Here is a 23,460-nt window from a genome sequence, read left to right on the forward strand (position 1 = left end):
GTTAGTAGTATTATGGGGCATAGCAGACTGGTAGCCATCATCACTGCCAGGTTAGGTACTGGGAAGCAGCAGATACATTATAAGACATCATTGAAATAACTCTGAACTGGAATGTACGGCTTCTTTGATTCTGGAAGAAGTTTGTTACCATTATTAGTCATTTATAAAGGCTAAAGGTTTATAATGGCTAAGGGTTAAAATTCTCTTGTAACATGAGCCCTGACTGCATTAATCCACAAACAGAGCTGGACTTCAACAGCACAGGTCAGCCAATTTCAGCCCCATTATAAAAACACAGAAATGATTATGGAGCTCAATTCTAAGTGACTCATTTCCTCCCACTGCACTGCTACACAGGATCTTAGGCTTCCCCACCTGCAAACCCCACGTCTCCACCCTGATTACACTTTTATAGATCCAGAGAGGCTCCTTCTACATGCTGATGTAAAAACTGATAAATCACCTGAAAAATAACATTTATTTTTCCAACCTTTAAGAGATGAATCATCTTGATTAAAACTCTGCTCACATACACATATTTTGAGTGCACGAGTATATAAACGACAGGGAAGAAATCCATCACATATTTCTGACCTGTTTGCTTTAGTTATTCTCATATCTGAGCTTTTTATCTAAATCAGGAAGCTGCTCATTTCTGACTGTAAGGCAGTCGTGCGAGTAAAATAACAAGCCCCACCCAGACCAAATGACCAACTCACTGGACCCTGTACGCCCGCCTCATAACTCCGTGTAACCCCTCCCCTCAGTAAGAACAAACGCTTCCAGAGATTCATCAACACTGAAAACACTGAACGCTTTCCCAAATCCGACTATGATGGGGAACATTACAGCCTGATTTTCTGTGCCTGTGCCCAGAAACAAAATCAAACAAAAACATGAACGAATCCACATCAACATGTCAGAGTATTGCCAAATGCAACAGTGCAGATCCATATCGAAACCGTCTGTGTGCAGCTGTTTGATGCCGCAGATGACTCACTTTTCATGCCGTTTACCCAAGCCTGACTATCCGTCCACACCCACCGTCTCACTTTGGTTCATCGATGCAGAGAATTGATCTGCCCAGAAAAATACAAGTTATACCAAGTGTATCACCTAAAAATTTGCAAAGCTTGGTTCACGTAGTTTATGTGGGAAAAAGTGTCTCAAGTTGCCTCACTGGACTCAAAAGGATTTTGACTCAAGATGCTAAACACAGAAACACTGAAGCTTCACTTCTTTCCCACTTATATGAAGTTTTGTTTTAACATTTAACGTCTCTTTTGAATTTGGATTTTTCTTCTGACATCCAGATTATACCAAATGAGATAAAACAAATGAGATAAAACAAATGAGATAAAACAGTCTGATCAGTTAATTCGTGCATTGCAAAAACAATCTCTAACCAAGTGCATCCATCAGACATTCAATGCTGCAAAGACTGTAAAGATCAAGCAAAAAGATGCAGAGTCATAAAAACGATGCACCAAAAGATTCAAGAGTTTCATAAAAGGTTTGTCTAAACTTCTACAGACTGCAGATTGATTTGTGTTAACTTGTCGATTCAAATTGTGTTGAGGCTTCAATCCATGCATTATACAAACGGCTGCAGGCGCTCATTGTCTCCAACTCTCTCTCGTGTTCGTGGTTTTAATTCTTAACAGAATTATCTGAAAAATACAAAAAGAAAGTCATGCGCTCAAGTGTTGGTGAGTGAAGTTATTTTTCTCTTGCTAACCACAAATTAGGAGGCATCTGTGTCTTTGTGTTGCATCGTTACTGTTTATGGATGCAACTTGCAGGCTTGCTCACATTTCCCATCCGCCTCACATTCAAATATGTTCTGGCTCCTGAAAAAGCCACAGAGAGGCCAAAATGCTAAAAACAAGGCTTTGAAACAGAACCCAGACAAATGGGTCTATGGGTTCATTACGTCTCCAATCTTAATTTAAAAAGCTTGAAAATCAGGCAGAAGTGGAGAAATTAAGGAGGAAATCTTGCTTTCACCTTATTATATATTTGAATATAATGAATCTTAATTATAAGCAGAAAAGCTGAATGTTAGAGAAAATACTGCTCATACAACCCCTGCTGGATCGATACATGTTAGAAAAGTACACAATTCATTAACTGAATTTTCTGTCACACGTTCTTTATTTTGTCCTTCACAGACACACAGACATCCGTGCTATGTGATGTCAAAATTCCTGTCCATCCTTTTGTGACAACGTCGAATTATTGCAGCCGAACAAACGTGGCAGGAATTACACCTCAGTAAATGGGTCAAGCTGGTCCATGCCACACGTTCAAAGTCTCTGAGACGAAATCAAAATATGAAATGTCCAGTTAGAAAAGGAGTAAAGTATTTGGAATAACTGAGGAATAACTGGGTAGAGGTAAACAGATTCAGTGATGCCATTAAATATACATTTAGAACTGATCCTATTACAAAAACTGACATGAAGTCAGACAGAAAATTTAGACGGGAAAAATTATGAACAGCATTAAAATGTAATTGGCTGCATTGGTGCAGACATACGCACTTATTTCAGGGATGCTGCAGAACCATGTAAAGCACTGGCCAAACCATAATGAGTCATTAAAGTCGGGTGTCCTGTTCAAGGACACGGTGACGTGGAGCCAGGACAGAAGCACTACACATTTAATAAAACACCCAATCTGCCTCCTGAAGGATAATATTCTGCTGTCCAAGCATCTTCCACATTCCCCATTTATCAGCATGCAGGTTTAACTTGAATTTTTAAAGCAAACACAAGATTTCTGTAAGTGGTGCAGGTTTGTTAGCATTGCTGTCGTATGCAGGAAAGCTTGTGGAAGATGGATGCACTAACGAGCTTTAGTATCAAATACACAATTGTTCTAACTGTGACATATTTTCCCTTCAAACATCTCTCCTTGTGCACACTGCTGTCCTGCTACACTGGGATTTGAAGCATCCATGGTTTCAGAAGAAAACTATTCAGTTTTATTTATAAAAATCCCAACAGTCATATGACCCCCTATGAGCAAGCGCTTTGGTGACAGTGGGAAGGAAAAACTTCCCTTTAACAGGAAGAAACCTCCAGAGGAACCAAAGTAGAGATAGTGTCTCTAGAGATAGTTGGTTCTAATCAGGTGGCCTAAGGTGGAAACAAGCTGAAATGAGGTAAGGAGTGTTGCTTTGACACACTGGAGGAGATTCAGTTTGTATCACTTAGAAGTCCAAAAATGTGATTTCAGATGAGCTAGGCTTTCAGCTGGCTGAAGTGTGGGAGAGGTGTAGCAGCACTATAGCTGAACCTTTAGATCATATCTCACTTATACACACACAAATCATGTTTTACATTACAGGAAACAGTTAACTTACATACATTAAGTTACATCCCCGTATTCAGCTGATTTAGAATCAGCAGTTAACCTACAACGCACAAGGAGAATATGAATACTCCATGTAGAAAAGTCAGATGACCGAGAGGTTTGACTCACTTTACTGTGACATGAGCGTGCTAGCTGCTACGCTGCCACGCTGCCATGCTACCTAGTGAGGACTCCTAGCTTAAGATGCACACACTTTAATGTCCTTCTTAACACTGAAGCAGATTATTCGGTCTGCAGAAACTTTCAAGTCTCTGCAAGTTCATTTTGATGGTCAGTGTAGATGTAGTGAAACAAACTGAACTAATGGCTACATGCATGAAAGAAAAGTTAAAAGGTGTCATTTTCTTATACAAAGCTAAGCAGCACTGTGTGTGTGATTTATTGAATCAGTATTTGCCCTCCTGCTAATCTCCCGTCCTTTCAGGAGATTAGCTTCACAAACTGTAGATAAGGAATGCAGGAAAACACACACACACACACACACACACACACACACACACACACACACACACACACACCTTCCTGCCACTATTCTGTGGACAGGTGAGTAGACTAAAGCAACAAGACAGTGATGTAAGTCAGACTGACAGTCTTCAGACAAATCCTGGCAGTGTGTGCTCATTCAGCTGGATCACTGAACCATGGATGTGAATAATTTGGATTCCAATTGAGTGAGATAGTGTATCAGGATATAAGGCTGATATAATAAAGACAGAGCTCAGTATAGTTTCATGCAGTTACTTTGTTGCCAAAATCTAAAAGCACAGCTAAAACGCAGAAGTCAATGCACAGACACGCTTGAACCAGTTTGGTTTTCTTTAAAGCATCTAGAGTGTAAGTTGTCTGAAATTCACTAAATTAAAAGCACAAACTCTCCATCCCAGAATGATGCAAAGAACTAACAACCAGCAGCCAACATATGGGCCTTCAGACAATAAACTGTGCCATGGCAACTGGCACGAGTCCTACTGTTTATCCATTCTTCAAAAGAAATCTCTGGGCGTGTGTCAAGACTGTACCTGTGTTTGTGCAGCCCGTTTGTTCTGCGAGCAAACAGAAAAGGCGACTTGGACAGCAAAAAGAGAGCGCGCACACGCCTCACAATAGAATGTTATTATCAGCATGTGACATGTGTTCCTTTTTCACATGTTCAGGCAAAGTCTGACTGGCAGCTGCAGAAGTGGCAGCGTGAACTATGTTAACTGTCAGATGTCACAGTTTGGTTGTTCTCAGTTTTGGTCACTTTAGTAAAAGAGTGCCGTTTTGTCAGACTGGTGATAGACACCAACGCACAGCTCACAGCGCCGAGGAGTTTCGAGGCCGCTGTTGACACTCCTGCATTGCTCCCTCAATCAGTGCCTTAAAGCTTAATTGTCTGTGTGTCCTCAGAAGTACTTTTACTGTCACACCTGTAACTGCCTCCTGGTAGTTTCGACAGGAGACGAGCCTCAACATAAAAACTTGTCCTGCTGCAGGTGAGATAAAGGTGAGACATGTGCATACAGTTTTCAGCAGGCAGCCACCTATCACAGATGTTTCACGGCTAACGCGCACCCGTAATTATCTACAGGAGTTTCTAAAAAATGTGCCCGAGTCTGGTGGTCAGAGGAAAAGCAAGCGTCCAAGTGGCTGCGTTACAGGACTTGCAAAGCTGAAAACGTAAGAACATGGTCATTCTCATTTTTATATTATATTAAAAGAAAAAAGCGAGACCTTTTAGTTATAATGTAACCAACAACAACAACAGGTTCTTAAAAATATACGTGCTGTGGCTTATAGATTAAACCACGTACAGTGTTCTCCCCTCCATAAACACATTATTACTGGAACACAAACGGCGTCCTCACCCACGGACCCTGGATTCAGTTTCTTATATTGTTTGAACTATGACATCGGTTTTGTCACAATCTGTGCTCCTCGGGGTTACTGGGACATCGCTGTAATAAATCTTTTAACAACCACCCTAAAGGTGGCTGCAGGCCAAGCGTGGAAGTCACTACAAGAGCCGGTCACAGCGACACACAGCACCAACTAAAGTTTAACACTCTTTTTGGCCGCAAAGAGACTGAAACCACGCGATCAAACCGTAATCACACCTTTCACAAAATAACACCTCTGAATTAATAACATAACTCGTAAATAAAATAATAATAAAAATGTGTGTTTGCAGATAGTTTTTCTCCTCATAGAAAGAAAGAAAGTATACTTTATTGAGTCCTGTGGGGAGACTCCTCTCTGCATTTAACCCATTCACTCAGTGAAGCAGTGGGCAGCACTGTGTAGGGACGGTACCTTGCTCAGGGGTACCTCAGGTCAGTGGATTCGAACCACCGACCTTCCTATCATGGGGCCAGCACTCTACCTACTGAGCTGTCCCTGGAAAGCCATCAGAACTGACAGTATTTGACTGGATTCACTGCAGATACTGATCCGTCTGTATTTTCTTTGTTTTTTTCAGCACTTAAAGTGAAGAAAAGACAAAAAAAAAAAAACAAGTGAATCAATAAATTCAACTGTCAGGAATATAAAGTAGAGCTGAGTTCATTAAAGCATCTGGATTATTGTGAGAGGCAGTGCTTCACCAAACTCTTCACTCCTCTTCAGATTTACACCGACCGAACAGAAAGTGGACGCAGCCGTCACAAAGTAGCACCATTTGCAGATACGTCTTCATACTGAGACGCAGGCTACGTGTAATAAATGCACAGCAGCAGTAACTTCATTAATTATTTAAACCGTCTGATGTGGCACTCAGGTCTTATGTGAGGTTATTAACCTAAATGCTGCTGCTGCACGGTGGACGGCTGAGCTGCATCCGAAAAATCATCGGGGAACAACAAGGATCAGGCAACGAAGAGCAGACGTTACAGGGATCATTACAAAATGTTTTAAACACAGTTTTATTTTTATTAGTAGAATACTCATACTGCAGAGCATTATAAGAGCAACGAAGAGGAAAGTGAAATGTATGTGCCGACCTGCAGGGACACCTGTGGGTGCCACCTGGGCGCTCTGACATCGAAGCAACAGATCCGATGAGTTATAGCGCGGTCGTGTCAGATTACACTCCACATCCATCACACGATGGAGGGCGGATGAGACGAGAGTTAAACGCACACAAAACATTTATCTGATGAGCTGGAATTACCTGGAAGCTCAGACACTCAGAGATGCTGAAATATAAACTCGGCAAGCCGACAAACTGTTGCAGGTCAAGCTGATAAAAACAGACTCAAAGCCAAAGCAGCGTTTTCTCACCGGGCTGTACTCTAAAAAGGCTTTCCTAACACACTGCACATGCAGAGGAGACGAGAGACTGAGGATTATTTCTATTAATTCTCAGTGTCTTTAAAAAGGTGCATAGCTGGAGGCTTTCTCTAAAGTGAGAGCGCTTTTACTGACGAGCATAAAAGAGCTGGATATCACCTTCATACAAACCTGCGATGGCAGCAAGATACAGAGGAAAAAATCCATCAATATTAAACAACCCCGTCTCCTAGAAAGGCTTGAAATGAGGACCATACTATAATAACTCACTCTTAAAGGATATTTCTATAATTATCCTTCTTCAGCGTAATTAAGCCTAATATGCAACCTTCAGGAAAGAAGCTGCAGTTCCTCAAACGGCCACCTGAGGGTCACTCAGAAAAAGATATTTACAGCCTAGTTTAAAAGAATAACATGAAATAAGAGCTGTAGTGGGTCCCTACAGCCAGTTTCTCCATTCATAACAATAGTACAGTGGCTGTGTATTTTATATGCATCAGATATCTGCTGAGGTTTGCTCAGTATTATTATTATTATTATTATTATCTGAATCAGATGTGTGAACATCAGAGAAGGATGCCGTGCTTCAGGAAGTGTTTTCTTAGTAACCGCTGTTATAATTGTATCTGCCGTGAAGTTAATTAAAACCACCACCTTCTGTCAAAGACCAGCTGCAAACTCTTTAAGACAACCGCTGAGGTTTACAGGGCTGAAATACTGAAGCTTTCGATTTTCCTCTAAGACATGTAGAGCCCGCCAGTCTTAGAAGGAAGTAAGACATGTTCTGTGACCACCTAGGGGACCCGTGCGAGCCAAGCGTGAAGACGAGAAGACCTACAAAACAACACCAGCAGATGAACAAGCAGCCAAAGCTTCAGACTGACAGCCTTGCAAGCAGACAGCTGTTAAAGGTCTCATCAGCAGCAAGGCAGGAGCCCAAGAACAGGCCTGTGAGGCTATAGCTGAGGTATTCAGCAAGTGTGGGCAAGGAGGAGAGCATCAGCTGTGAGCATGGAAAAGCAGAACGAGAGAGAGAGAGGTGAAGCTGCGGGGAAAGAGGGAGAAAAGGGTGGAAGGAAACAACAATGGTGCCGAGACGGGTGAAAAGAGAGGAAGACAAACTGTAATAAAAGAGGACACACATTTCAGACAAGTCCAGGAAAATGAAGTCGCCATATACGTACGCTGAGAATATGATCTGCAGGTTTTATTCTAATTACCACAGGGAGCATACATATCTATGCAGTATTGATTACAGCAGTCAGAAAGAAGCAAACAAATCCTCCATGTTTTCAGCTTCTGAATGTAAAAACATGGCCACCAGGCACAAACAAGCAAAAGAGACTACAGGTGTGGGTTTCAGGTCTGTAAAAGAGGGATTCTTAATAGGTACAGTGATGATGAAGGGTCATAGTTCAGATATAAAGTGAAGAACAGGGTGGTTAAGGACAATAGGGAGGGGACAAAGAGAAAAAAAAGCCAAAAAGTGGCAAAGGACCAGAAATCGAACAGAGTAATGAGAAAAAGAGATGAGAGAGAAATAACTGCTCCACCAGAGATAGCACTCGGCAAAGAGAAAGTGGAGGGCTGATGAAAAGGAGAGGTGGAGGTGATGATTGTGGAGTTTTCAAGGATTGTGTGAGAGTTTGGAGGGAGGGGGTGAAGAAGTTGTTTGTGATTTGGAGTCGTATAAAAAGCTCAGTGTTTTTAATCAGCGTTTGGCTCTTCTCTACCCACACAACCCCCACCCTCACCCACATCCACCCACCGCGAGTTAGAGCAGATGACGCACACTCAAACCCAACACACACCTGAGATACACAAACACACGACTGATTCTACAAAATCCAAGTAAATCCAGGTACAGATGCGTTAACGGGCAACATGTTCCTACTCCGAGAGCATCAAATACTGTGTGTGTGTGTGTGTGTGTGTGTGTGTGTGTGTGTGTGTGTGTGTGTGTGTGTCTTACAATAGTGAAACTCTGAGCACTCCTTCTGCTTCCAGCTCGTCACACATAGATGCTTGTAAAGGCTCCACTTAGTGTCACGTTCAGTTGCACTGGCTAAGCCTGATTTTTCATCATGCAGGCTGGTGTACTCGTGAATTACTCCACCTGTCCTACACCAAAATGTGAAAATCGGTCCTTTAAAAAAAAAAAAAAAAATGACTGTTGTCTCTCAGCATCAAATATTGCTGTGACACATGCAACAAGACGCAAATGATACAGGCCACATCCTGTCCATGTACACAAACAAACTACTCCACAAAACGCCACACGCACAGGCTAATTATGAATATTTACTCTGAATGTTCGGCATTTCAGATTTATGGTTTATTTGTTTTGCAGCACCAGAAGAAAGCATCTAACCGGTACAAATTTATTCTGCAGCAGGAAAACAAACTTGCAGTGACAAAAACAACAGGAAGCCCTGCAACAGATGGTCTGGCCCCCACAGAGCACTGATCTCAACATCATGGAGTCTGGAACTACATGAAGACACGGAGACAGACTAAACCCACAGAAGCACTGACGTACGCTCTCCAAGATGATGAACGACTTACCTGCCAAGCACCTTGAAAAATACAACAAATATTAATTTATGTTTTAGTGCACGTTGAATGAATTCAATTGATAAATACCTACTAATTCTGAAAGCATCCTCACTATCCCATCTTTTCTATGAACTAAAGACGCTATAAAAAGTCCTTTGGCATTAAATAATTAATAAAATAATCAAAAATAAATCAGAAGAATTACATGAACATTCAGAACAGACATGGCGTTGTTTCAGTTGTTAATAGCACAGAAAGAAGGAGCTGGAGTGGAAGTGGGTTGCCAGTTGGCTTGCAGATGTTTAGTGACTGTGGCTGGGGTAAAGCAAGTTAAATAATGAAGTTTGCCAGGTGGATGTGGAGCTGATGACTTTGACACTGAATTGTTGATCTGCCTGGAACATAGCTGAGTTTGATCATATAACAAAAAATATAAGGAACTAAATTAAAAAGGTGCGGAGAAGCTACCCAGCTCACGACACAGTTTGATAAAAAGCAGACTAGATAGGATCAGCACTGAGGGCACTTCACCAGGAAGACACACAAATGTCAGTTATATTAGGCGTATTAGCAGAATCTATTGACTATGAAAGACGCCTCGCAGTCAGCAGATATGCCATTTCACAGAGACGATCAACCATAAAAATACTGAGAAATTTAAATCGACACAGAAGACAAAAACAAACATTTCCACCAGCTCAGACATTTTGGTTTTAAGAGATAAAGCAGAGCTCTTATTAAAAAACTTGGAAAAATATATTCAGAAGTAATAAATTTACGGCTCCCAGCAACCTTAAACTGCACTAAAACATGAAACTGTGACAGTGACTGTGCTAGAAGAGAAAGAACGATCAGGTTAATTTGCTCATTTCTGCTGCGACTTGTGCAGAAATTTAGACTTAAATCAGAGAACTGATTAAAAGAGGTGAGAGTGACGGAGGACTAAGGAGGCGCCTCTGTCAGTGCGCCCCAGGGCGGCTGTGGCTACAATGTAGCTGCCATCAGTGTGTGAATGTGTGTGTGAATGGGTGGATGACTGCATGTGTAAAGCGCTTTGGGGTCCTTAAGGACTAGAAAAGCGCTTTACAAATACAGGACATTTACATGGAGAAGTTTTTGGGGGAAGTGTGTTTCACTGCAGCAGTACTGCAGGTTTATTTGAATTCTCACTCATTACCAGAAAAAAACAAACCCAACCATTACAAATGATCAAATGAGCATAAAGACTGATGGCATATAAATGTAGAGTTGGTTTTTCAGTGTTTGTATTCATGAGTTGGGCTTGCAGCTCTTAGTAAGCATACATAAACAGACAAAACGGCTAGGGTGCACTTAATGCTTAAGCTTCTGTCAGCATAAAAATGTCTTTTAATTGATTTAATTGTGATAAGTGACTCATTAAGTCAGATTTAAAAGGTCAGAATGATTGTTAGCATTTCGTTTACACATAAACCAGACGCATTTGGACTTTTCTGCCTGTTTTCTGCTACTCTGAGTTTTAAACTCACAGGTTACTGCGATCTTTTTCCTAAACCTAACCGAGGAGTCTCTGCGAGTGAAAGTAACAAGCAACTGAAAACAAAGTAACCGATAAGTCAAAGTGCCAACAACAAAGGTCAGAGGACAGGAACCAAGTTTAGATTCGTGCACAGACCAATGCAAATGTCTTGATCCTTTTGGGCATAAATTGTGACACATCACTCAGACCGCATTTCTTCCATCTATCTGAAGCTGTGTTGAAGGAGGTTAAGCAATGTTTTTCAGTTTCTTACAGGGAATTCTGTGGTGTTCCCAGGTTGACAGGACACAGCTCCCTCAGCAACGTGCAACGCTGGGTCTCCATTGGGAAGCACCCAGGACATCAGATGCCTGAACCACTGCAGCTGGTTCAGCACCTTTGTTCTCAGCCTCACTCTGGGCCTCCACAGACTCATATTTGACGCTGGTACCTGTGACCTCATTTTCTCAGTGACCATAGGTGAGGATTAGAACACAGATCATCTCGATCAGCTCAGTTCGCTCTTCACTACAATCGCTTGGTTAATTTTGTAGTTGCAAAACTGTAAGTAACTTCATTTGAGCAGACTGAGTCCATAACTGAAGCTCAGTCACCTTCTTTCCTCTTCCTTTCCTTTAATGACCCAAACGGTTCCTCCTCTTGCCGAACCCGAGGACATTTGACATGCTGCACCATGGCATCTTTGACAAACACCATCGACTCTTACTCTACTTACTCCCACCTCACTCTCACTCTTATACTAACGGCCTGCCTCCTCCACTGAGAGCTTCTACTGATGGTAAACTGCAGGAGACAGCCTGACAAAGGGAAAGGTCGTAGGTGAGATACAGAAAGAAAAATAGTAAAGCCAAAGACACACAAACGAGAACCTGCATCAACCCGACTACTCGTGGAATAATGCGACACATTTTCCAAAACACCGTATGAATTACAGTAACTCTTTTATCCCGTCTTATTTTAACATAAGGATGAGGTGAGAATTCAAACTGGCAACATGACAGATGCAGAAAGAAGAAAATGAACAATCAGAGAAAAGCGATTTGTTGGCTGTACTTAACACCTTTGTTCCTCACCATCTCCACGTATCGCTCACTGAACAGGACAAGTCAGTGTCTGCAAACTCCAGCTTCCACTTCAAGTCACCTGCCATGCAACAAGGGCCCTCACGCTTTGCATCAGGCAAATTTGCATCACACGATCATTTTAACCAGCGTGCTGTCCAAGTGTTGACGCAGCTGTCCTCACTGATTTGAGCCTACATGTCCCAATAACCTCAGTGGTTTCATTTACAGCATAAATATGACACGTTTGTGTGTAACAGCTCATCCGACTCACAATCCATCACAGTTCACAGCAAAACAACAAATCTGACCCTGAGCACAGTTTGGATGAAGACTCACTGAGTGGTCATTACACAGACAGCAGCTATGCGCTCTCGTTCCACATCAGCTACAGCTCAGGGTGTAAGAACAGCAGTCTCAGGTAGAGGATGAACTGGGAGGGCTCGTATGAGATAAACCAGTATTGTGCCAATCATGCTGAGCACAGTCCAAGAATCACACTATAAAACGGAAATTGGCATAACAGCGCCGCTGTAAGCTACAGTTTTAACACCTTTTCCTCTTTTCATGGTCTGTAACAAACCAACAAACAAACCACAACAATGCTGGCTGTAAACCCTTAATAACACGGAGCTCTTAATTCTGTGGTACTAAACTCGGGCGTATGACACTTCTATATTTACTTGTAGTTAATGTCCCCCAAAGATTTCACCAGGATCATTCTTTCACTCTGTGGATCAGATCTTACATCCTTGCAAACAACATGAGCTGCAAGACGAGAAAGCCAAGAACTGCATTCAACTTTAGACAAAAAACAACAACAAACAGTTCAGCAAAGCTGTCCTCCAGAGGCCTGACAGATTAGAGGGGGGAATAAAAAGTCCTACTGAAGAATTCATGGAAAAGGATGAAGTGATAAAGTTGGAGCTCGTTGCAAAATATTTTTTCGTTTTTTTGTACAGATTCAATTTTACCTGCTCCAAAAAAACGTGACAAAGATAAAATGCACAAAGTGGTTAAGCATAGATTTAGCTGTTCATAAAGAAAGAAAGAAAGAAATGTCAAGTGTTTTTCTCCATTGTTACAACTCTGAAAGCAAAAGCTGTAATTTGGGTTTTAAACTGGTGTCTAACCGGCTGCCACAAGTCTCACCCCACCATCATTCCATCAGTTCTGGTCTTCAAAACACAAAACCAATCACACAAGTGTTCACATCACATTTTGAAAAGCTGCAAAGGAACACAGCAAAATATCAGGTCACAGCAAAGGAATGATCCTGCAGGATTTAAAGAACAATGCTCAGCCAATTACACTGACGATAGGTTTATTCCATCTGTTGTTTAGGAGCGTTCACACATCCATATAAAATTTATTTATTTTTATATATACTGTGTCGATAGATAGATAGATAGATAGATAGATAGATAGATAGATAGATAGATAGATAGATAGATAGATAGATAGATAGATAGATAGATAGATAGATAGATAGATAGATAGATAGATAGATAGATAGATAGATAGATAGATAGATAGATAGATAGATAGATAGATAGATAGATAGATAGATAGATAGATAGATAGATAGATAGATAGATAGATAGATAGATAGATAGATAGATAGATAGATAGATAGATAGATAGATAGATAGATAGATAGATAGATAGATAGATAGATAGATAGATAGATAGATAGATAGATAGATAGATAGATAGATAGATAGATAGATAGATAGATAGATAGATAGATAGATAGATAGATAGATAGATAGATAGATAGATAGATAGATAGATAGATAGATAGATAGATAGATAGATAGATAGATAGATAGATAGATAGATAGATAGATAGATAGATAGATAGATAGATAGATAGATAGATAGATAGATAGATAGATAGATAGATAGATAGATAGATAGATAGATAGATAGATAGATAGATAGATAGATAGATAGATAGATAGATAGATAGATAGATAGATAGATAGATAGATAGATAGATAGATAGATAGATAGATAGATAGATAGATAGATAGATAGATAGATAGATAGATAGATAGATAGATAGATAGATAGATAGATAGATAGAGAGAGATAGAGAGAGATAGAGAGAGATAGAGAGAGAGAGGCAAATGTCTGCAAAACTGAATCAAAGCTTTGTCTTACATTTGATCCAACTAGTGTGCAGACTTTTTCCAATTTTGCAGTCCTATTATATTTTGTCCACTTCATAGTAAAATAAAAAATACTCATTATTTCATCACAATACAACAGGAATACAAAAACACATCTTTAAAATGAGAAAAAGATTTGAAGAACAGTTCTGAGTTCAATTTTTCTGAGGTAGAAATGTGAATTACAGCTCAAACAAAACTGAGTTTTCCTGCATTTTGCAGGACGTAAAGAGATTAAAGATTTTTTTTTCTTTTTGTGGCATCTGATTGTTTGCCTCAGCATGCGCCACTTACCAGAAATTACAATTGGCTTGTTTACCGCACTCCTCTCTCCATTCATTTCCTGTTTGTTGGAGGCTCTTGCTTAAATTCCCATTTTTGTGCCATTTCATTTCCTTTCCCTCCATTTCCTTGGGTATGTCTCACTGACAATCACTGTGCAATTTGCAGAAGTATTACATTCACAGAACAGTAATCTTGACACATCGTGAAACGGCGGTGTTGTTGAAACGAACGGACGGATCAGGATTTAGTCGGTGACTCAGCCGCACCACCATTGTGGCAAAAATCAGAGCCCTGCAGCTTCACACTTACCTGCTTTTGTGTCAGTCGTTTCTTCTTCTCTTTCAAAATCTCCAGCTACTAAAACGAAAGCTTCCTGCATGGCATCTGTTTAAAACTGCCAGAAGAAGAGCAGCTGTGACATAAAAGGTCGGCGACGACATCTTCCATTGATATGAAATCTTGATCCTGAATGTGTTACAAGATACTTTGAAAATTGCTCTTCTTCAAACTTGTTCTTGAGGAACAGCAGGTTGTCTTCCTGTAACGGTATTTCAGCAAATCATCTTCTGTCACTGCACCATACTGGTCTTGAATCCAGACAACTCGAGACTTTCAGCAGACGGCTGTATCTTTATCATTTCATTGTGTCTGTTCACCTGGATCATCTCCCGTCTCCCTGTTGAAGATCTTACCTTCTGAGATCTCATTGTTCTCCTGTGTGACGCTGCCGTTTTTTCTCCCTTGGGATGGAGCCATTTCAACAGCTGATTGCTGAGCTGGAAGATATAACACATGATGCAAAAAACAACATTAACGAATGGTAGGACACTGGAAGAAGCCTAGGACTCGATGTGTGCATCGACATATGACAACATGTGTTAAATAATACACACAACCTTCGCAGCAGCCAGTCATTCAAATTCAAGCGTTTGTCTGATAATCAGCAGGTGTGAGTTCCTCTATAAAAGCAGAGGTTTGCTTGTCTGGAGCATCCAGCTGCGTGATTCCTCAGGCGTGGGCATTCTATTACATTCAACCAAAGGTCAGACTAGGGGTGGGCGTTAGAAACGGTATAAATTTGGCCAACAGTAGAGATTTTGACTATAACGCTCTACCGCGATAGCGCATGTTGATGGTGTCATCATCAAGCTCCGCCTGTTTTGGTCGAAAGCATTGCAGCGGCTGCAAACAACTGCAAATTATGCCGGCGACAGTAATAGCAAAGAGACGAAGCACTTTGGGAATATGGGGAAAGCCAAAACCTGCGCTTCCTCCACTTCCCTACCATTGATTCATTAATGCTGAATTCTCTCACAGCTGCTCTATTCCCATGTTGTTGCAGTATGTTAATGACTAACTTCGTATTGTGGATGGATTATCTCAGTTGTTCTCCTGACTGAAGTTTGGTCCGTTTACAGCATCCTGCCATGCGATTGCATTTGTCCCTAACCATCAGGAACTCTCACGTTAACTTTTATCGAGTGGAAAAAAGTTAGCATTCATCCTCCAGCTTCACTGTGCTAATGTTATGCTAACATAGCTGTTTTGCTAGCGATCACGTAGCACATCGTTATATACCAGCTAGTCCAACTTCAGTAACCCTGCAAACGTCACTGCTGTTTAGTTTTCTGTCTTCATTTATGTTGGAAGTGACAGCAGAGCTGCATGTTTGAATTTTTTCAGAAATCTCTCAGTCAGAACATGCTATATCATGTTTAGCAGGAAGCTAGCGAGCTAACTTCCGCTTACTTCCTGCTAACTTCTAACTCCATTGAATGTAATAAATTCTGTTTTCAAGGATGCCTGGATGTTAAACTTAATTGTTACACCTGGTAAAGCAGCAACACTGATCATTTTATCAAAGATGAAAGAATTTAGACAGTTTTTAACTCTCAGTGATGCTGCAGTGTTCGTTTGACTTTGGGACCTCAAGTCGACGGAGTTTTGGACCCAGATTACTCCGCGAGGCTCCTGACTACGGCAGCAGTAATGCTCCAACAATCCATCAAGCGGTGCGCCTTCATAGCTTACCAAAGTCACACTAAAACATTTTTTGACAGATTTCTGTGCGCCGTGTACCACATAAAATCGGTTCGAGGTCAGTGAGCACAACCAGAATTCATACATAAGGTGAACCGGATTATAAGATGCATTTAGAGAAAATTCAAGGATTTTAAGTGTGCCTTTTAGTGTGTAAATATGTTATACAGAAGAAAATAATACAGTGGCTTTTGCAAGTCACTGTATATCACGATATATATCGTTGCCGCAGATGCTTCAAATTATACCGCGATATGGATTTTAGGCTATATCGCCCAGCCCTAGGTCAGACTGCAAAATGCTCAGAGAAACTAAGAGCTACATGTCAGACTCTTAGGTTCTCAGTTAACATGTTAAATGTTCATGACAGTGCAATTAGAAAAAGACTGAACAGGTGAAGGCCTGTCAGGAAGGGTTCCCAGGAGAAAGCCTGTTCTCCCTAAAAGAACAAGCCACATTTGCAAAGCTGCATCTGAACAACCCACAAGACCGAACAATGTTCTCTGGACAGACGAGTCCAAAGTGGGGCAGAGTTTGGTTATAATGAGAACATCACACTGGTGAAAACCGAACACAGCACATCAGAGTTTCAGTGCAACAACAGAACATTAGTCAGAGCTGTGAATCGAAGACATCAGGACACAGTTATATAACACCATTTCGTCAGCTCTGAAGAGCAGAGCAGTATTCTAAATGCTGAGTCAAAAGGGCTTTTGTAGCCTGACATGAATACTGGAAACACTCAGCACCTGTGGATATGTACATTCAGCATCAGGTTTAAAAGCTTTGTTTTCCTAAAGCACAGCATGAAAGCAAGTAAATACCAGCAGGTCGCTGAATGTCAATGACTGAAACTAAGTAAACACTCAGCTCTGTATTCAGAACTGAAACACTGAGATGAGGTGGCTATTTGAATTCTTCACTGCTTTGCTCTCGTCTTCCAACAATAATGCTACGTCCAGATGAACAGAACCTTTTGGGATCCAACAATGCAGCTTAAATAACATATAAGAAGTTCTTACAGAACAAAGGAGGTCGGGATCTCTTCCCCACGAGAGAGCTGCTGCACTGGTCTGTAGTCTTTCAAACTAAAGTGTGCTCTTGTCGCCACACCCCAATAAGTGATGTCACAGCAGGTATTCTGCCAATCACAGCTGATGGAAAGCACCTGCTGTCACATCACTGATTGGAGCCAAAAGTGCAATTTGGTGTCACACCGTAATCAACTCGGAGGCAGTTTTCTGTCCGATTCGGTGCGACTGCGACGCCGTTTCAGTTCTCTTAATTTTACAACTCGAATTACATCAATCAAGCTGTCCAATCAGAAATCAGCTGGAGGATCCCTGAAGCAACAGATTTAATAATCAGTGGAGTCATTCTCTTACCTTCATGTTTGCCCTGAAGAGGTTTGCTCTCCTGCCCCTCATGGACTGCAATGATCTTAAAGTTGTACGTTTTAGAAGGATCAAAGTCCTCGATGACCAGTTTTGCTTCCTGCTTTGATGCCTGAACCACCTTCTGCTCTCCGCCTATTAAAGAAAAAGCACAGACACTTAAGACTGATAATTACAAGCAAGAAACACACACCCCACCCTCTGGGTGTGCGGCCCTTTCTCCTTGTTTCTGTTTGTATGTTAAACCTCACCCCCACATGCATTCAAGTCAACTGATAGACTCTGTATGATAAAAACCGATGAAGCCTCTGGATCTGAGAAGTGAAGCCAAAGTCTCAGTTAAGTTTCTTTAAGCTGCAGCCGTTATAAACCTCTGTTGGCAAAACAATATAGAGGTCTATGAGAAAATGACTCAAAGTCTCATCTCAGTAAACATTTTCCTGAAGTTTTATGACTTTCATTGTCTAAAACCTACCATAGGGTAAGACAGACCATTTACTTTAGAATAAGCAGGGTGTTAGCCAGTCGTTTTAATACAGAGACCATGGTAGACATGAGGGTTAAGCTAAAGATATGCCAAGATTTATCAAATCAGTCGTAAATCTGTCCAAAACAGCTGCCACAGAAATGGTGTTAATTCAACAGTGATAGCATCTTGTCCTCACAAACACTGTGAGGACAAGATGTCCGTGCAGCTATCAGTCGGTGAGGGTACGAGCTCATCCCCCAGGACTTATTCACAGCACGACACAACCTGAATTTTAAGGCTGTGTTTAAACCAGTGAAGATAAAACATAGCTAAATCAATAAATCACCTCACACAGGTAGACAGCAGCGGTTGGACTGCATGCAATAGAAATCTGGCTTTGTTTGACCTTTTTAGTGTCAAGAAAAAACAATTCAGTGTCATTTTGGACAGCAAGACTGTCGGTCACACAGCGAAAGTATATTATCGAGAATTTCAGGAGGATTCTGTGTTGTGTTGAGTGTCTTTAGTAAGACTGCTGCACAAAAACAAATTAAATACAAAAAACGCTTCATTACCTTTCATTTTCTTTCTATTGTAACTCTAACCTTACAATTAAAGTAGATTTGGCAGAATAATTTTCAGTGCCAGCCTCCTTCATAATGTGACAATCACTTTGTAGATATTGCACAACTTCAGTAATTTCCATGTAGTTATGTTTTCAATTTAACACAACGCCTGTTTAGGAGCATAAAGATCACTGCAAAGCTTCAAAACTTTTTAAATTAAACTTTCAGGCTAGATATCCATCCACATCAATAGGTGTGTTTCAGATGTGCATTATAAGAAATGTTTTTTTTTTTTACATTTAACATGTTCATGGACACAGCTGGTAATACAACACACGGCCCAGATATATGCAGAAAGAGCCCGAAAGGGCAAAGAGAACAGGTAAGCTTAAGAGTACATTTCATTTTCTGTAACAGCTGTAATTTGTTCTAAGATGAGGTCATCATGACGATTAAGTAAAAATTAAAAATAGATGTAAATCTCTGGACTGAAAAATTTATGACTAAAAAACAACCTTATGTTGTTCAGTTTTCTCTACTCCCAAATTTTACAAACCACTGAGTTGACTTGGCACCAGCACTGTTGTACCGCTACAATACAGGGTGGGCCATTTATATGGATACACCATAATAACATGGGGATGGTTGGTGATATTAAAGTCCTGTTTGTGGCACATTAGTATATGTGAGGGGGCAAACTCCTCAAGATGGGTGGTGACCATGGTGGCCATTTAGAAGTCGGCCATCTTGGATACAACTTTTGTTTTTCCAATAGGAAGAGGGCCATGTGACACATCAAACTTATTGGTAATGTCACAAGAAAAACAATGGTGTGCTTGGTTTCAACGTAACTTTATTCTTTCATGAGTTATTTACAAGTTTCTCTTTGACATGTCGAAGAGGTTAACACGTGAGGAGCGGATCAAAATTGTGTTGATATCTGGTGAATGCAGTAACCGGGTCATTGCAGCAGATTTCAATGCAAGACACCCTACGTGACCACCCATCTCCCATGCTACAGTCAGCAAACTGCTTGCTAAGTTTGGTGAAACTGGTTCAGTGTTGGATTTGCCAAAATGTGGACGCAAGAAAACTGTCACTAATGAAGAAACATCAGTGGCTGTCCTAGCTTCATTCAGCGTAGCACTCGCCGCATGTCACTGGAGAGTGGATTTGTCGAACATCCCTTCGGCGGATATTAGCTACTCACAAATGGCACTCTTACAAACTCCAGCTACTGGAGCATCTCAACGAGGATGACCCAGATCAGCGCACAGAATTTGCAGAATGGGCAAAACAAAAACTGGAACAGGACCCTCAGTTCACGCAGAAGATTTTGTTCAGTGATGAGGCAAACTTTTATGTGAATGGTGAAGTTAACAAACAAAACCACCGCTATCGGTCTGACACAAACCCACATTGGATGGATCCCTCCAAGACTGTTGGAACAACAAAAGTGATGGTTTGGTGTGGTATATGGGGCACAACGATAGTGGGTCCATTCTTCATCAATGGAAACCTCAAGGCCACTGGATATTTGAAATTGCTACATGATGATGTGTTTCCCTCTTTATGCACTGAAGCTGGCACGTTCCCTGAGTTTTTCCAGCAAGATGGTGCACCACCACATTATGGGTGCCAGGTCCGAGCATTCCTAGATGAACAGTTTCCTGGAAAGTGGATTGGTCGTCGTTGAATGGCCTACGAGGTCTCCTGATCTGACCCCCTTAGACTTTTATCTTTGGGGTCATCTGAGGGCAATTGTCTATGGTGTGAAGATACGAGATGTGCAGCACCTGAAACTACGGATACTGGATGCCTGTGCTGGCATTTCTCCTGCGGTGTTGTTATCAGTGTGTGAAGAGTGGGAGAAGAGGGTTGCATTGACAATCCAACACAATGGGCAGCACATTGAACACATTTTATAAGTGGTCAGAAACTTGTAAATAACTCATGAAAGAATAAAGTTATGTTGAAACCAAGCACACCATTGTTTTTCTTGTGACATTACCAATAAGTTTGATGTGTCACATGGCCCTCTTCCTATTGAAAAAAAACAAAAGTTGTATCCAAGATGGCCGACTTCTAAATGGCCACCATGGTCACCGCCCATCTTGAGGAGTTTGCCCGCTCACATATACTAATGTGCCACAAACAGGACTTTAATATCACCAACCATCCCCATGTTATTATGGTGTATCTATATAAATGGCCCACCCTGTATACTGGGCTCCTTTTGGCCATGAAGGCAGTTTAACCTGTGACTCACGCGTAGGGCAGACAAATATCTGCAGCTGCATGAATAATCGTCTGTTCAGCTGTGCTGAAACTAACCGGTGAAAAAGCCTTGAGCAAACGCTTTCAGATCTGTGAACTGCATCTGTGGGGTCAAAGCCACTTTTTCCTATTTTTGGTTCATCCTCGTACAGCTATGCTTGTGTAATATTAGCTTTACAATGCACAAAAACGTGTGCTGGTCCGAGTTAACAAGAATGCATGAAAGTTATTGCCTTTTGCAAACAGGAAAAGGGATTTTTTTTGTTTAGAAAATGTCTTTCAGTTCAAAACGTTACCTGTAACGACTCCTATGCTGAAGCTTTGCATTTACCCTCTGACTCTACATCACTTTTTATTATCAGATTAACAATAAATTTTGTCAAAAAAGGTCAATCATTTAATAAATCTGCAAAATAGAACATATTTAATTCATGTAAGCTTTGAGTGGAGGCTTCACAGACTTCCTTCTGTTCACATACCACATGAGTGTCTTACTTGAGGGCAGATGATCAACCAGCCACACCAAGCATGTCTGTTTTTAACTTTGAGTGATATCAGTTTTATGAGCGTAATGTTTGTTGGTCCTTTACTGGATCTCGAGTATTTAATGTTCTTGAACAAATTGGGCCTGCTCAAGAACACTTTACACAAGCAGATGACTTCTGATGAAGATGCGTGGTGTGATGAGATTGCCATTGACCCCGTGTTGAACACTCTGAGTTCAGTGTCTCTCGGCCATCATTACACGTGTGAAGCGTGCACACCTGCCACACACCGCTGTGCAATCTCAAAATATGCTAAAACGATCTCTTAAATTGCTCAAGAAATATTGAGAAGCCCCGGGCTTCAAAAGCTGAGGGGAGAAACTGAGGATGTGAGCAAAAATGTAATAGACTGTAAATAAAAATCATATAAAGAGTATGTGTTTAGCATCCGATTCTGCCAAACGCGCTTTGCTGTAGCAGCAGGAGAAAGTTTTGGCAGAAGTCAGCAGTTTGCAAATTGACTGTGCAGTGTAGGTTTTTGCTTCCTGGCTTGAGAGAGAGTGTACCAGATATTTACTGAGCAGTCCAAGATCATCAGAGTAGCACATGCTAATTAGTTTAAGAATTTGTGATGTAAGAAAGTGCTTATTCTTTCTTTGCCTTTTTTTCACGAGGCTTAATTAAAATTAGCCACTTTTCCTTCTGTTCATTTCTCGTACTTTTCCTGCTGCTGGAGAACAAACGTTCCCGTTGGGATTCATAAATCTTAAACTGTCAGTTACCAAATCTAATTTCTTCTGCAGCAGCTGCTCCTTCAAATTGACTGACAGCAAAAACCAACATGATACGACGCTTTTTCAATAGCAATTGCTTCCTTGAACTTTTGACTGTCAAAAACAGCATCTTCAACCCTGAAGACATTTTAATTCAATTAAATAATAACTGGTTTGTTTCACATTTTGGAAGTAAAAAGGTAAATGACTCGAGTCTTGGGCTCAACCAGGAATAGACAAGCCTGATGAAAACCATTCGGCAGAGCTCTACAAAAACATCCCTGCTGATTAAGAAAATTAACTGCTGCTCAGTCGCTGCCTTTCCACCTTCATTACCCTCGCACCGATACCAGCGGCCTGCAGCGTGAAGATGATCGTTCCCGTCATTTGCTCCCTGCACTTAGCCCAGAAGGCACTCAGTCATCCCGGCACTTTCACTTACTTTTTAGAAATAATTTTTATCCTTTTCTTCCAAACTAAGCACTTCCTTAGGCAACATGTTGCAAAGCGGGCCTGTGCGAGCACATTTCAGAAATAAGGGCATCACGCTCTGCTAAAATGTCAAGGCTATTTGGAAACCCGTAAGACTGTATAAAAAGCCATGAAGCTCGTGAGGCTGCAGTGTTCTCGACTGAGAAGTTGAAAGCTTTCTCGGCCTACAGTACAATGTGTGAAAAATGAGAAAAGGCCTCTGTGCTTAAAGGAAACTCGTGTTTCTAGAATATCATACATAAGAGTGGGGCAGAACATCTGTGGTTGCCCATCGCTGTTTGATTGCTTTGCCTAATTTAGTTGTCTGCCTCTTTGGTAATTGAGCTCAGTGAATAAGTAACCAGGAACACACACATACTAACTCGCAGGACTTTTATAATCTTTTTCTTTCTCATGGTTGCTATAGGGGTCGCCGACATCTCATCCTCCTCGGTCAGACCAAAGCTTCACTCCATATTTGAATCTTCTCTCTCAGCTTCCTTCTTCTCCTTCTCTTGCCTGGCAGCTCCATCTTTGGAGCATCCTTTGTCCAACATGCCCACACCCTCCTCTGCACATGTCCAAACCATCTCACCCGTGGCTCTTTGGCTTCATCTCCAAATCGCTCAAACTGAGCTGTTCCTCTGATGTACTCCTTTTTGATCTCGTCCATTCTGGTCACTTCCAATGAAAATCTTAAGGAAAATCTTCATCTCTTCCAACTTGATTTCCTGTCTTTTTTGCA

General features: G+C 41.1%; 1 protein-coding gene across 8 annotated transcripts in view; it reads right to left on the bottom strand.

The window, feature by feature from the left end:
- The window catches only part of col14a1b (collagen, type XIV, alpha 1b), a 161,878-nt gene that overhangs the window by 120,041 nt on the left and 18,377 nt on the right, over positions 1-23,460 (bottom strand). For 6 of the 8 annotated variants that reach the window (XR_003271026.1, XM_026156695.1, XM_026156694.1 and 3 more), the window contains exons 7-8: positions 17,666-17,809; positions 14,933-15,016 (exon numbers count right to left, since the gene is read on the bottom strand). The exons of 1 other annotated variant lie outside the window; for it this stretch is intronic. Coding sequence is in view for 6 of the 7 variants with exons in the window: in XM_026156695.1 (XP_026012480.1) it covers positions 14,933-15,016; positions 17,666-17,809 (228 nt within the window). In the remaining variant the exon portion in view is untranslated. Of the gene's footprint in view, positions 1-14,932; positions 15,017-17,302; positions 17,382-17,665; positions 17,810-23,460 lie in introns of those variants that run through there. One more of the 8 variants, XM_026156701.1, reaches the window with a different exon arrangement.

Source organism: Astatotilapia calliptera, chromosome 22 (genome assembly GCF_900246225.1).
Source record: "Astatotilapia calliptera chromosome 22, fAstCal1.2, whole genome shotgun sequence".
Taxonomy (NCBI): domain Eukaryota; kingdom Metazoa; phylum Chordata; class Actinopteri; order Cichliformes; family Cichlidae; genus Astatotilapia; species Astatotilapia calliptera.